This window comes from Homalodisca vitripennis, chromosome X (assembly GCF_021130785.1).
Source record: "Homalodisca vitripennis isolate AUS2020 chromosome X, UT_GWSS_2.1, whole genome shotgun sequence".
In the NCBI taxonomy this organism is placed as follows: Eukaryota; Metazoa; Arthropoda; class Insecta; order Hemiptera; family Cicadellidae; genus Homalodisca; species Homalodisca vitripennis.
The window spans coordinates 98,645,432-98,662,425 of record NC_060215.1 but is presented as its reverse complement, the minus strand read 5'-3'; the positions used below and the strand labels follow the sequence as shown (position 1 = coordinate 98,662,425).

At 33.9% G+C, this 16,994-nt stretch overlaps 1 protein-coding gene across 2 annotated transcripts in view; it reads right to left on the bottom strand.

Annotated features, from left to right (window-relative positions):
* LOC124369735 (D-ribitol-5-phosphate cytidylyltransferase-like) overlaps positions 1-10,927 on the bottom strand; it is a 51,835-nt gene extending 40,908 nt beyond the window's left edge. For both annotated transcript variants that reach the window (XM_046827801.1, XM_046827800.1), the window contains exons 1-2: positions 10,650-10,927; positions 4,381-4,594 (exon numbers count right to left, since the gene is read on the bottom strand). In XM_046827801.1, the coding sequence (XP_046683757.1) occupies positions 4,381-4,594; positions 10,650-10,742 (307 nt within the window). In that variant the 5' untranslated portion in view covers positions 10,743-10,927. The remainder of the gene's footprint in view (positions 1-4,380; positions 4,595-10,649) is intronic.
* Positions 10,928-16,994: the final 6,067 nt, after the last annotated feature.

Below are 16,994 nucleotides of genomic sequence, written 5' to 3'. Positions count from 1 at the left end.
GTTAAAAAAATTATATATATTTAAAAATCGTTAAAAATGGGCGGCGCAGTGTAAGAAAGTTGTCAAAATTAGGAGGCGGCAGTGAAAGTGTTAATATTCTAGGATATTTGCCTCTAAGAAACATATAGAAACATTTATATAAAAAAAACACCAATGAACTGTTAACAAACATATCCACACAAATAAGAACACTTCTCCTGTTCAGAAAAATAATATTCCAAATATAACAAGCCTATGTACAAATTTGGCATAAGCTATAATGCTAATTTGGTATGTATGTAATAACCAAGCATGCCTGAGTAATGCTTTAATATGAACTCACTGTAGCACCTAGAATTTTACTAGTTTCAACGATGTGAAGGATGTGCATACCACACAACTCACAGCAAGTTAATAAATGCTGTCCACTGAGTATTAACATATTAATGAGAAGTGCAAAACTGTGACAGGCAATAAAATCTTGTCAACAAAACCAAACAGAAGATCAGTTGCTCTCCGTGAGGTTTTTAAGGATATGAGTACACATTCCTTAAATTCAAGGATCTATTAGACCACCAAGACATTCAAAACCACACTATTCTCTGATTAAAGATCTATTCTCTATTGGTTTATCAGGTACTTGTGGCTACTGTGGGTGCATTTTAAAAATAGAATGTAATGTTCCCAGCCCGAAGTGCAACCACTCTTACAGTAGTAAATCTGCTCCAAAAGGACCAGTTTACCCATTTTAATAATTGTTTTTAACCATTTTTGGGTTTTTTACCCATACAGTTTCTGATAGAGGTGGCTGTTTTGAGTCTAATACATTTACACAAATGTCCCTTGCTTTGCTAACTAGGCTCCTTCGCATTCTGGCCGTATTATAAAAGTATTGGAGTGACTTTGTCATTTTTGTGCAGAAAAAACAGAATAGGAATCCAGCGAATAATTACGTCATAAAAAAGTAACATTCAACTCAGTGAAACACATATCCACAGGCATTTATTTTGCAGAGATTTTCCTTCTATAAATATTCAGTCTCCTCTAGAAAAAAACTGGAATCTTGATGAACTCTTTCAATTCCAGGACATTTGAAACATAAGACTCTGGTGGTCCCAAGCGTTAACTCGTTTGTAGCAATCATGGAATAGAATAACTAGGCAATACAATAAAAGGGGTCAATCAATTGTTCTCTGAGTTGGCACCTAATGTAGTTCCTAAGAGTAAATTTAAGTAATGCTGTTAACCAAATTACTATAAACTGCAGCCCCTGTGGTCCCACCCCTTGATAAGATACAATTTCATGAAACCAGTAACAATTTCATTTAGGTGTCAGAAAAGTAGGAAAGTGATCAGGCCAGCTAATGTATCTCATCTTAAAAATATTATAAGCTGTAGTGGATTTATAATGCTAGAATGTTTGACTAGAGAATTTTTGTTTAATTGTTAGCTAGTAAAACAGGAGAGCATATTGGTTTTATTATGTTTATATCAGTTGATTACCTCCAATCCAGTGCAACCTCAAAAACACTAACAACCGAAGCACAATCTGTTTTACTCTTTCTTATCTCAAGTTGCAATAGTTCTAATCAGTCACGGTCTTAGGTATGCAAAACCAACAAGTTTTGGGTTTTAGCTGAGTAATACATATGTTGTAAGATTTAAGTGTTGTTCTTTATGTAATTTTCAGTCTGTCAAAGTTGTTTTAGGAGCTATATAAGAGAAGAATGATCGGTCTCCAGTGTAAATTGACAATGTTAGAGTGACTGCAGAAACTTTGTCAGTCCAAATGCAACTGCAAAAGTATCCAACTGAAATGATAAATAACATCTTTCATGGATGTTAAGTGGATTAGCGAAAATTACTGGAGTTGATTGGCTATCATTTACTTGGAACAAAACTGCTCTTGTCACTGTGCTCTTGCATCAGAGAAAGAATTTTTAGAGGAAGTTAAAATTTATAATTCCAAAATCTAGTTATAATCTATATATAATTTATGTGAATGATAAGCACAAAAAATTTACAATAATGACTGTTCATACACTTTTTTTATACCTCAAAATACATGCAGATAACGGATATACAAAGTTTTGAGTAGTACACAATAGTATTGCAGAAATAACTGAAACACAATAACTGCCATAACTTTTAATAGATTCAGACTAAAATTAGAACATACAATTATTGTACTTAACTTGGACGAGCTTTTATTAGCCAGTTTTAACTCATTTAAAGTTTCAAGATGGTGGCCATTGAATTTGTGTAAAAATTTCAACTTGACTATTTCACCACTATAATGACAAAATTAAAATATTTATTCTTGCGTGTTTTATTATATCTCAAAAGGTTTCGAGATAGCAGCCAAACAAACATTTCAGTTGAATAAGATGACGTTGAATTATTATAGATGAATTTGTTTACAAACATGATTTCTAATTGATTGTAGGTAACCAAAACCTATCTTTTCATAAGTCACTTCATATTCATATATCGAGTAAAGTATTAAGATGATGCAGTTTCTAAATTTTTTATGTGTGACGAGTATTTTTATTAACATGCCACTCTCTAGAGTCCTCATGCCTTCAGTGTTGAACATATTAACCTTGTAGAGTAACAACGTATCTTCAATTTTATATTTTGATATGGTAACCACAAATGAAGTGGCTACTTTTACCAACTGGAAGTATTCTAGAAGAGATATTTTACACCTTGAAAATTGTACTTTAAGTTGATCACTGTCTTAATCTACCATTATAAAACATAATAAACCTATACAAATGCATACTAAGTTTATAAGAGGACATCTGATCATGACACCTCTCTTTATTAAGTATTTTTCGTGATTTATTCTACTTGAAGATCACATCTATAACTTCTATTAATTTCAAATAGGATACATATATTGTATTACTATTACATTACTTCAACTAACACTTTCCTACTAATTTTATTATAAAACAATAAAAATTTGAGTTTGATAGATGAGCTGAAAATGGAAAAAGACAAAAATAATACCAAAGATTTTCCAATGTACAAGACAGAGTAAAACAGCTATAGATATACATTACTTATTATGTAATAGAACATTCCTTAACACTTTTGATAAAACAAATGTTAGGCATATAAAAAGTAAAGTCGTACAGAACCAAACCCAACTCTGATTTTTAAGAATCTATTAACCAAGAAGTAACTAAAAGTAAATTTCCAGGTATTATACCAAATACTGATAATTTGGTATAATAATATGATATTTTCAGAAATGTGCTCTCAGAATTATAATGAGTCTCTAATCTTGTGTTTCTGTCAAAGAGTGTTTTAAATATCTCTATAATTACTGTTTATACAGTTTTTATCTATGTAGTAATCCTATGAGGCACATTCGGAAAGTAAGTACAACTTCGCTGTGTTTATACCACAGTAAAACTGTCAGCGTTGCGTGCATGCAAACTTTTCTCTTTAGTTCATCAGCTGCACAATATTCAGTCTTGTGTAAATCTATAACTGTTTAAAATGTTTTAAACAACTGTAGATTATGTCTAACATCACACTAAGGAGATATACAGTGAAAACCATGAATGATAGAACAGTGCAAATGTGAGTTAGACAGTTCAATGAAAATACATATTTGTTTTTTTTTTTATTCTTTAATATTCTTCCAAATTTCCTTAAGAGGGTATGAGAGCTAGACTGCTCGGTGGCTAACTTCAGTAAAAGATCAACACACATAACAATTTTTTTAGTGATGACTGAAATCCTGTGTAAAGTGACACAGTAGATTTTCTAAGTTATGCGTAACATCTATTGTGTATCTCAATTTCAACCATATCACTGTTTAAAGCTGAAGGAATTAAAAATGTTATTTCCCATACAAAATAATTTAATTTCATTTCATTATTATTTTAATTTGTATGCTGTAATTTAAATTAATTTAAGATAAAATGTACAAAATTCTATTTATGTATACCACCTTAAAGATGTATATCTGAGTTAGCAAATGACAGTGATGCTATATAAATATTTATATCAAAACTGTAATAATAACAAGTACTTACGCCTATACAGGACACTATTAAAAATCTGACTAGTATGCATTTTGCTAAGTGCAATAAAACGTAAATCGCATATATATATATATATAAATATCATATTGATCCATTGTCTCTGTTTATATATAGAGTTGAATAAAGATTATTGTCATTCATTCATTTAATTTATTCATCCCATACAAAAAATGTACGGTTTGTATAGCATAAACGTTATGTGCTGCATTGACTTATCTAATACGTTGTTTGATCATTTGTACAAATAAAGGACATTTGAGTTCTGTAACAGAATTTTTGCAAATAAAAATAATTTTGGGCACTAGTGACATTGTAGGAGAGGCTTGGAGTACACACGAACCTGCAAACTGTTTGTGGAGCTCTAGTAACCCAGCTCTGATGGATCTATGTCGAGTGTTTTCTCCCTTCACCACAGTTACTTTCTGTATGTTGCTGCATCCACATTCTTGCAGCATGGCCTTCACCTTCTCTACGTTGTCAACCACCAATGCCACCCGCGTCACCCACAAGTTGTCTAGGAACGTTTCCAAAGGGTAGAACATAAGTGGTTTATCCTAGAAAAGATTGTGATTGAAAGCATATCTGAAGTAGAACAAAACAAAACTAAAAGTAAAAAACTGTGTTTTAAATTTAAACCATTATTTGTTCTAGCATAATCCTGGTTGATTATCATCGACAGTGAAGAATTGTGAATTGTGACTGGAAAGCAGTGTTTTTCAGTAGATGCACTTCTTGCAGTCCCAAATCAGTATCACAGGTAGAGAAATCAAATACCTAGGTCATTATCATAAACTGGGTGAAGAACAATGACTGCACTTAATTACTCATCTGTTAATGAGTGCAGACAAATGGTTGAAACATCAATAACATTATTTCAATGCTACAATGAAACTCTTACTTTAAGTCTGGAAGCATTCATAAAAAATACATGCCAGTTTTAAGGGGGTTTATAGACAAATTTAAGTTTGATTAAATTATAAAACTGATAAAAAATACTAGTCTTCATAGATGTATATAGTGTTATATACCAATTTTCTTCTTAAGAGTTGTAGAATTAAATTATATAAATATATAAATAATTTTCACTATGGTGTAACAATAGTGTGTTAAATACTCATCTGTATTTGAGAATTGGCCATTCTCGTAAAATTATTAGTGGAATTGGAGCTCCTTCCATACACGGAAACCTTAATGACTGTTGGCTATCTCCCTGAACTTCAGAGTTCTGCGGGTGTGTCATAATCAGCTGATCGATAATTGATCAATTTGCAGCAAGTATGTTATCAATCGATGTACTTATCCTTGACATCAGCAGTCCTATGTGCTACATCCTGAGTAAAGAAGACAGTGATATAGGACTTGACATTATGGTTGGACAAAATGAAGATATGCTGTGGTTTGGACTGACTCGTGTTACAGTTACTGCAAGTACGTTTTCCATTTTCCCTCGTGTTCATGTAATATTGGATTATCCTGGCAGAGGTAAGAGCAATAATGAATTAAATTAATATTATTTTCCTTCCCTTGGGATTTCATAAAATAAAACTTTATGAATTTATAGTCAATTCTGTCAGATAGAACATGGCTTGCTTCAGGTTTAATACGGCTATCTTATATTGCACTATTATTTGATGTTATCTTATAAGCAATATTTATTTCACCGTATATTGTTGTTCAAACTTATATCTTTAATAATTCCAAATACCATTAATGTTATTGTACTATTTAAAATACTGATTCTATACTATCTAGTTTATGTCTTCCATGTGGATGCCCGAGAGGTGGCAGGAGAAACCGTTTGGGCGAATTGTATTCAAAGTGGCTTAATAGGGCTACATAGCCCCCGTCTACTATGCCATTGCCACCTCCTCTATATACAGTATGGTAAAAAAGTCCCGGAACGGTTTAATATATTTTTTACCTATATAGATAAAGTAATGAGACTTGGTATATCAATAATAGCCATAAATGTCTAGTTTTTTAAGGTATTAAAACTTTTTTATCCCTTATGGGGAACGGCCTACAAGGAGTCAGACAAAATTCTTAAATAGCAGCATAGGTCGAGTTTTATATCAAATTAAAGGTCTTAGTTAGTAGAACACATTGCCGCAAACCGGACCTCAAAAGGTTCACTCTAACTGAAATGGCGGCGTTTTAAAGTTATTCGTTATTTATCCAAATAAGTCATTCTCTTACATTAAGATAACATTAATTTAATAATTAGAATTGAAAATTTAGTACTTACAGTTATAGAAAGTGTTCAAAATGTTGTCCAAGTTTCTCTTGGCAATAGCCCAATCTGTGGTAGAAGCCTTCAATAACTTTTTGAATCATCTCAGGAGGTATTTAATGAGTTTCCTCTGTTATGCGGTGAATTAGTTCTTCTGTGTTGGCAGGACGTAGGGGAGCAATAGAGTGGCCACCTAGATCACCTGATCTAAATCCTCTTGATTTCTTTTTATGGGGTTATTTAAAACAAAGGGTTTTTTTAACTAAGCCTGCCAACACAGAAGAACTAATTCACCGCATAACAGAGGAAACTCATTAAATACCTCCTGAGATGATTCAAAAAGTTATTGAAGGCTTCTACCACAGATTGGGCTATTGCCAAGAGAAACTTGGACAACATTTTGAACACTTTCTATAACTGTAAGTACTAAATTTTCAATTCTAATTATTAAATTAATGTTATCTTAATGTAAGAGAATGACTTATTTGGATAAATGACGAATAACTTTAAAACGCCGCCATTTCAGTTAGAGTGAACCTTTTGAGGTCCGGTTTGCGGCAATGTGTTCTACTAACTAAGACCTTTAATTTGATATAAAACTCGACCTATGCTGCTATTTAAGAATTTTGTCTGACTCCTCGTAGGCCGTTCCCCATAAGGGATAAAAAAGTTTTAATACCTTAAAAAACTAGACATTTATGGCTATTATTGATATACCAAGTCTCATTACTTTATCTATATTGGTAAAAAATATATTAAACCGTTCCGGGACATTTTTACCATACTGTATACCAGTGCTCCGTGATATATTAACTCGTGCACGACGTAGTTCTGTACGGCATGCTAGACCAACCATATAAAGACCTCCACGACCTGCATCACCGGGACCACAACAGCTCATAACATGTGATCCTTTAAATTCCTCTTCACAAGAACCTGTACAATTTGTTCCTCCGGCAAATGAATTCAGTGTAGCATCTGTAGCTGAACAACCTTCTGCAGCTGAACAACCTTCTGCAGCTGAACAACCTTCTGCAGCTGAAAAACCTTCTGCAGTTGAACAACCTTCTGTAGCCGTACAACCTTCTGCATAAACTAGTACGGCCAAAATCACATTTACCGATACAGCCTGTGCCAGTTAAGCCTACAGGACCTCCAATAGCTGAACCACGAAGGAATATAGCCAATGTACCACATACTCCACTTGCATCAGAAAAGATGATAAAACCAGACTCATTATGGACTCCACCACGCACATCTGACTCACAATTTTCTAGATCACAACAAATTACACTATATGCTGTTGAGCAACCTGTAGCAAACGAAGAAGAACAGTTGATGTATGAATATGAAGGGTGCAATGAATCCGATAATGAAGGGCACAATGAACTCAAATATGAAGGGCACAATCAACTCGAGTATGAGACCCCACCTATACCTGCTGAAGAGCAGCTGCTTATGCCACTTGACCTTGGACAGATTACACTACCTGATATTGAGTATCCAGCAGCAGCAGTAGGAGAAGAACTTATGCATGATCATGCACAACAAACATTAACTGAGAGACAGTGGCCTATTCAACAAGGACTTGGAGAGATTACACTTCCTGCCGAGGAACAACAATTTATGTATATATTTTATTTTACAAATCCAGTCCGCATTATGCCCTATTCTCTCTTTTTAATGTCAAGTTTACCAGTTATTTAAGTTATATTTATAAAAGAATTCAAAGCGAAATTAATTAAATATATTTTTCTTTAAACTCACCAATTAGTTAATTGAAGGTTAAATTGTTTAGTTTCAGATTTATAAAATTAACTTTTAAAGCTGAAAAACATGGTATCAATAGCAATCTTGGTTATTAATGATTTCATATTGTTCAGAGCTTAATTTCTATGCTTATTTCTCTTAACTATAATCTACTTTATTTCTTGTATGAACCTATTTTAATGTAAGTACTGTTTTAAATAAAACCTCCAGTTAGCTTTGTAACTTATACGTCTTGTAACGGTGTAAAATTAAAATGTTATACTTCAATATGTTTATGACTACAAGTGCTGTGTTTCTTTATAAGAGCTGTTCGTGTAAGTAGGTATAAATATGTTCAATACACATTATATCACTGGTCTCATTAGTTTCCAAATTAGGTTATTTCTTTTAAATTTAATTTCAGTACCTAGCAACACTGGTGGTCTTACAGAGTTCAAGGGTTCTAGGAATCTCAGTTTCCTTAATAGATCTTGACGCTCTTACGAAAGTTAACAATTGATCAGCAAATTTCTGAGGAAAGGGATCGTCCCATTTTAACCCTGTAGCCCATAATACTTGTAAAGCCATGTTTACACCGGAGTTGGCAACCAATGATTGTAGACTTTTATTGGCAATATTTAGTCGAACGCCTTAAAACAACTGCAACTCGCATTGCCAACTGTAGTTGCAGACCGATTTTACAAGTTGGCAACCAAAATTTGGTTTTCCGACTGAAGTCGGTAAAGATCAAAGGCGGTTGCCAACCTCGGTAGGCAATACGAGTTGCAGTGCCAAATTGAGCGGCGACTTGAGTCCCCGCAACTAACCCCGCTACCCCTCCCACCTATCGGCTCCAAGTGGTCGATAGGTATTTAACATTTACTCACCTGTGTTATCCTTCAGGAAACATATCAAAGCCTCACAAAAATCTGGCACAAGAGAGATATCGCACTTTTTTGAACTTTAAACAAATAACTGATGCTTGTATAAGTCGCCAGTTGCCAAAAATCGCAAAGTTACAGCTAACCTTTCACGCACTGGAATTGCTTTCCTGTAGTTAGTATCCTTTTTGCTAATTATGTGTCCAATACCAACAATTAAACATTCAAAATCGTTGCTCAACATTCTTGAAAAGTTTTTATACTGCCATCGCATCTCAATTCTCCCGTCAAAGGATCTGTATCATCTCTATTTAAGTAATTCATTAGATCGCTGCCACTATACCTTGCTCTTGACTGCAATGAAGGTCGAACCTAGAATCTTCTCCGTCTTCTCAATTTTCCTAGAACAACACACGCTGCCACAGCAAGTACAACCTCTTCCGCACTCGACATTCTATATACTGTTAATTTTTGGGTTGCAAGTTGCAGTAAAAATTAAGCAAACTGTGTTCATGGTTGCAGATACAAATTGCAAACTTCCATCGGCAACTAGCGTCGGCAATCGGAATTGGCAATTTTTGGTTGCCAATCCGGTGTAAACGCGGCTTAAAGAACATTTAGCCCACCTAGTGATGAGAGCATAAAAACCTCATGGGTCATACATTTTAGTGATAACACTGAGCATTTGACGTTTGGTTAAAGAGTGTTGAGGTAGATTGGATTTGTAAATGAATGAGTCTGTGACCAGCGGAGTGCTAGGGCAATGACATGGGGCTAAGAGGACTATTAATTGTAGAAACCCAGGAGTCTCTAGATGGTCCTTAGGCAGGTTCTGGAGTAACTGACTTGATTTAGACGACCACTTTAAGAGAGTAAAACCACCTCAGCATAGGAGGGAAAGAAGTTGAGTTTACATTTCGATGGCTTCGTCTTCTACCGAAGGGAATCAGGGTTTCTGGGTGGGGGAGATAACAAGTTAAGGAGAGGTAGGCATTGGTGAAGGGAATAATCAGGATACCAACATTCAGGCGAACAAGTACAAGGAACTTAAGAGGTCAGAGTTGGGCTACCAACTGCATATGAGTCCATTAGCCATTTTGTTTATTTCCCTTGACTTTGGGTACAACAATGGGTTTGATTGTTATAGAATGAAAAGTTCATATATCGTGTCATTTTTTAGTAACTTTGCGTAACAAATGTGACATCATGTGTATCGCATGAATCACAATTGCCCTCTATATACTCCTTCTCATTAGATATTCTGTAAATTAGCCATTATTTTTCTTTCATTATTCTTTTTATTTAGAGTATATAAGTTGTTTTCCTTTCTTTGGTTATAACTGTTATTTTTAGTTTTATTCCATTTTAATTATGTTGTTGTATCTTGTGTAGGCCACTTTTCCGGTGTCAGATCATATTGGACTGAGCGCTGAAACTTAATCTGTACTCGAATTTAGGTGGTATATTAAGGATGTTTTTTCATTTTTGCCAGAAGTGTGGGGTGCTCCAAAGCCCGCACCTATTTATACCACTTCCCAGAACTGTAACATTGATTTTCTGAATTTCAGGCATTCTGACAAGTGAAGTATTATAGCCAATTGGAAGCATAACCAAGTGTCAAGTAACAAATAGTATTACTTTAAAAACATTGAAACAAATCAGTGATGAGGTTATGTTGATCAATTGAACTGAAGAACACATGTTAGTAAATAAAAGTAAAAATAAAAATTCTAAAAGACATGTACTTACCAATATTCTGTGGTATTGCTTAGGTACAGATCCGCCTAATCTGGTACCCGAGCCTGCAGCAGCTACAACAACACCGACGTTAAAATCAACCATTGTTAATAAGTAAAGTATAAATTAGGAAAGAACTGCACTAGATATTTTAGATGTGGAGATAATTCCTTCGCGAAAGTGTGTGGAACAGTAACTGCACTACGGGCATTAACAAAGATATCCACAAATCGATTCACGTGAACGTTTGACATTTCAAAATACATCTCCAAACCGCACCGCACATACAAGGGAACGTAAACAAGCCAGCTGTAGAGTATATGGCTAAACAAAAAAATCAGCCATGCGAGTTAAAAGAGAAACAGCTGTTCAAGAATTACGGAAACACGGACCACTAAATTTAAAATATGAACATTGCAGAGATGTTTGAGACCTTTGACAGTACATTATTATTATACAACATACATTAGTCACTATTACCGAACCAAAAGTAAAATAGGTTAACATTTTAAAATTTCTTATCTCTAAAGATATTGGTATAATAATTTAGTACGATATGTACGTTTTATACCTGGGTGCAGCAAAAAAGTCCATAGAGAGCGTAACGTACGACTCGTCACTTATACTCAACTAGAGTTATGCTGCGTTGCTAAATTATCCTGCAGCCTGACAGACACAGAGCTTGAGTCAGTAACGTTCTCAATCTCTAAACTTGGTGCTCCGAAGAAATATGAGTGCGGCTTATAACCAGGTGCTATGAGTATATAAACAAGTAGCATGAAAAGACCTACATTTTGGTAAAATAGCCGTTTTTTGTGCGTCAGAAATTAAGGAAATTAATTGACCACTCTATATTTGTATATAAAAACCTTACCAATTGCCTTTCATATATTTCATCTTGTATTTCCAAACTATAATTATATACAAAATTAAAGTTAAATTTTCAAATTTGTTATAAATTTACTTGTTTATCAATTCCGATATAAATGCATCAACTGTTCATCAATTATGTCTCGCCTTTTTCTTAGTAGTATGAAGAAACTGCAACCCTTGGAAAATATCTAAATATAATATATTGCTATTATTCAGTACAGAGAAAACTTATATGCAAAATAAGAATGTGAAAACTAGCTATATTTTTTATAAATTTGCCAGTAATTATCAATAACTACTTTTTAAATGTGACCGTACTAATTCCTTATTGATTACTGTTTAAACATACTAAATAAAATGTTATATTAAATTTTTGACGATAGTGATAACTTACATGAAAAAAGTGTTTAAAATGAAGAAAAGTAAAGACATGTTACTGTACCTTATACTGCATAGATTATAATAGATTTCAGTAACACTAATTTATGCAAAATATCCACTTGAGAATGTGATAAACCAAAAGTAGGCTTTCTAACAAAATTTAAGCTACCATAATTGGAACGTTTTTGTCGGGTGGCAACAGCAACGACGCACTTTACCGCTATTGGCCGGACCCCAACAGACTTCTTTGCTGCTCTCGGGTATAGTATAGGTTGTTGGTACAGTTTGCTAGATTAAAAGAATTACTTTTAAAATCACAATTATAGCATGCATATCTGATCCGCATCAATAAAAGTAGTAGTGTAAGCGGATATTGATTTAGATTAATTTTCTTGGATTTACACAGAATAGTTACTATTCATAATAGTTTAGTATTTCTAGACCATGAATATAAATATAAATAACGAACTAATAAGCGGGGATGTACGATTTACTATAAATCGTAGCATCATCTTTACTGATTTGTATTCACTAACAGATATTTACGGTACTGGCAAACTTAGTGAATGTTTTTCTTACATCAAAACAAAGAAATCATTTGCTGTTATACGAGTACTGTAATATTTGTTTGATAGCTATTTAAAACGGCTTTAAATACAACTATAATATATGTAGCACTTTTCCAAAATTCTCTTAAATAATAGTCGCCAGCAGCTTTTAAGGAAATACCAGTTATTTAATATGTGTTACGTTAGAGAAAGAAAGACAAAAACAATGTATGAGAGAAAAGAAATAAGTGTTGTAGCGTAATTATTTTAAATCACGTTCGGAGGACCAGTCGGGGTCTCCAGCTACTGACAATTCGATGAGACTATTTGAGTAGAGGGAATGAGATTGAATGTGCCAAAGATATCATTCATACAGAGAAGTTGTCTTTCACGAGTACCACCGCAAGACGAGTCCCTAGACCAGGTGCACGATACCATAGGCAGACGAGACCAAAGAAAGTTCCGGGGGAGCTCCAGAGGTCCACACTGACGGATTGTCAACATTCGCCAGAGAACACACTTTAGCACGCACAACGGGGCACATAAAGGGTAAACAAGAGATAACAACACACATAAAACAATGAAGGAGAATGGTGAGCTAGAGAGGGTGAAATAAGATAATGACCAGGACTTCTTGTCCTAGGATAACAAAAAGAAAAAGATCAGACCAGGTGTTTTGTGGTTTAACACTTAGATGAAGTATTTAATCATATCCGGATGTAGAAATAATTTCTGTACTAAGTAAATCTAAACTGTAGGGAAAAAACTAATGGGTGCTTACAGTCGGTTACAGACAAGCGATAGTTAACAATGGAACCTTATACATAGTGGCAGCTCATTCAGGTGACATATATTGAGATTTTGTATTGTACAGGACACAGTAAAAAATATCACCATCATCTGCGGGATGATTACATTGTGGAAAGATTTCCAAAGCTATCGGACGACAAAGAAGAGGGATATCTACATATCCTAACACTCACCGCACATAACACATCAGCCAAGTCTTGGGATGTTACATCAAGTAGTACATTGGTTATTTTCAGTATTTTGTTTACATTGGCAGACGTGAGTAAAAATCAAATTGGAAAGAAAACTAATATTTTTATATGTTTGTTTTTTATAAACTTCATACTCGAAAAAGATGCTTCATACAAGTATGTATAACTGACCATAGCTCCAGTGGTAAATATAGTTCTTAAAGACAGATCATTTTGAAAATCAACAACTGCTTTTATATATATTATATATTTTATATATTATATATTACAACTGCTGCCTAATTTTCACCGAAATGCTTTACAACACAAGTTGATAATTCATCTGCATCAATCTCTCCGAAGGATAGTTGAAGAATTGTGCCATATATAGTATGATTTTAAAATCTTGGAATCATTAATCAAATTGATCTCCTAAGGCTGAAATAGTTTTCATGTATTCTTGGTTACTGTTGGGATGTTGCGGAGGATTTTGTTTGTCAACGGTCTTATTCAAATTAGGAAAGTGCTTATATTCAAAAACTTTATGACATTCTTTTCCCACAGCTTGAGCTTTTTTGAAAATAAAGTTACTTCTGAAATCATTCCACCGATCTCCTTATCTTTGTTGCCTTTTAGCTGCAAGTTCTAACCATTCAACTTTTCAGTTATATCAGAGAGAAAAGCAATCTTGTAGCCACGTGGGATCTTCGAGTTCAGTGAGATGCTAACTCCGTTCTTTGAAGAATTCTACCAATGCAGGAAGCAACTCATTGAAACGTTGCACAACACTACAAAACACGCGGTTGCTGCCGCTGATGGAGAACAGGACGCCTTGTTGCAACTGTGCAGAATAAGATAAATCCTCCAGCATATTTTAACTGTGGAGAAAACAGTAACTTCAAAGCCTAGTGTAAAGTAAGCACAGGAAAGGATAATGACAGAGGAAGATATGAGCATGTTCAGAATACAACAACTTAATATTATAAGAAGTAGAGCAGCAGTGGACCTTTATCTTGCAACCGCAATATAAAAATATGCAGACATTCTTCTTGTTAGTGACCAATATATCTACATATGGTATTGTTTTTTGGTATCTGAATCCGTAGAGGGTTTTCCTCGGCATTTTCTGACCGTAAGTGATTTTTTTTTAAATTTTTCTCGATAATTATATAGATACTCGTGTACAGTGGTACAGTTTAATGATAACAAAAATCGTCGTCCTAACTCAATCGAAAATACCACGTTTACCTTAACCATTGAAGTCCAAAGTAGTTGAAGTTATAATCAGTAGAAAATTCTCTTAACAGTTCCTCCCAAGCCATCACATATTGATTTCCCGTGGCTTGTTGCAAAGAATGAATGTTCGGCTTCCATTCCAGTCTTCATGATGGTTTGTTAGGTTTTTGAAACTATTTCTATTTTTGCATTGACCAGCACAGCCGTCAGTGAAATAATGAACTTGGTTTATTTCGGGATGATTTTCTTTCAGCCATTTCAAAATTTCTTTTTGTACGTAATTCACAAAACAAGTGTCATGTTGTAAATCATCACTTATAAAACAATGGTTGGAAATTAAAACTTTATCATCTTTTTTCAAGTAGAGACCAACTGGATGAATTGTGCATCCACCTCTGTTCCAGTGATAACTTTGGATTTCATTTTGAATGGTGTAAGAATAATTTTCACTGAAATCCATTACTACAATTGCTGTATTCAAAGGCGGATCTTCTTTCAGTTTTTTTGAAAGTTTTGGACTAGTTTTAGTTTTATTGTGATTTTGTAATATATGAATGTGGGATTAGGTTTTCTACAGATTTGCTCAGTAATGAAATAAAGTCTTCAACGCTGATTGATTGCTTAACCATTTCTGTCCTGTCAGTATTAACCCATTGGCTTATAATTATTTCTTCTTCTAAATCATAATCTTCGCTCAATTTTGCAGTTAAGTATTCAATCAGGGCATCATCAGACGGACAGTTGTCACAATGGTGTAGCATACACTCACTGTTTTCAACATTACAAACCAACATCTTGATCAAATCTTTGTAACTTTCTTCAATTTTTACAGCATCTAGTAACAATTTCACATTCTGGTGTATGCTGCATATACATACTGTATGGGTACCTGCTGACCCAGCAAGGACACACCACTTTGGTCTTAAACTGCAAAATTTCGAGAATCTTATTTTCAAGTCGGGGCATTCTCATTTAAAACAAGAGTAAAGCTATATAAAATTACTGAGAATAAGTCTTTTTTGCATATAAATATTTTTTTTAATGCTCACTTTATCTTTTGCTCCGGGTAAAACTCTTGAATTCTCATCACTTTGGTAAAAGTCTGTCACAAGTTTAACTGTGTTTTCGGAGAGTGTGTTACCTTTTTTAGGGTCAGGGATAGCTAGGATACCTTTCTCTCGTTCAAGTTTTCTTGCTTGTTTTACCATATATTCGGTCACCTGAAATTCTGTAGCAACTTTTTTCTGGCTCCAAGATTCTGGCACTAAAGTCAGAATCTGGACTTTTTGGGATCTCCCAACAGACATAAGTTTTTCTTTTAAAAGGCCCACGAGCTTATCAAAATCTTCTGCTTTTTTGATAACATTTCTTTCATCTTCTTTTTCGTCTTCTGACATTTCAATGTCATAATCTAGAGCTTTGGAGATTTTTTCTTTACTTCTTTTGTTACTTTTTCAACTTTTCTTTTGTAATACGATCCCTTACTATGTGATGACAAATTATGAAGTTTAATTGGAATTAAACCCAAATCATCTAAGGCTGCATTTGTTTGTGAAAGGGAGACATTTCTAGATTCAAATGAATCCAATTCAATCATTAGTTCGTCATCAGATTCATTTTCAGTGATTTTAGTTTTTTCTTCACAGAAGTTTCGACATGAAGGGCATATGTTTTGTCCAGGTTTAATAAAAATATTTTTTTCACACAATTGTTTTGAAAAACTTAAAGATACACTTCTTAGTGACTTTTTTATTGGCTTTTTGTGTTTTTTTTAATGGATCTATGCATACTGTTTGATATTTTTCAAACACATTGAGAAAGTAGTAGCTGTGATGGGAACAAATATTTTTAAATTCAATTAAATTGATTCCAGATCTAAGTTGAATTAATTCTTTTTCTTCCTCAGTTAATTCTGATACAGATTGCAATTTTTTGGAAGGTGTATAAGTTGTCTGAAAACAGTCTGATTGTTTAAATAGTCCAATGCTACAAGCTTGAGGATTTGTCATTTTGATTTCCGCTTACCCCATTTTAAAGTCCAAGAAGAAAAATAGGTACAACCTGTAACTAGCCTATTCACTTAGTTTTACACAATCACTGAGTCAGAGAAAATTGACTCTTGTTGATTTCCAAAATTAAAAGGTGCATCTTTACTTCAAAACTAAATAGTTTTATTAAAAAACATTTAAAGGAAATCACATAGTTATATACTGTAACTGTTATGTTTCACTTTTCACTTAATAAAATAAAAAATCACAATCACAATGGTGATAGTTGTGTGTGTGTGGGGGGTGGTGTTGTGGGGGGGGGGGTATTGTGTGGGTGTGAGTGTAAGCTTG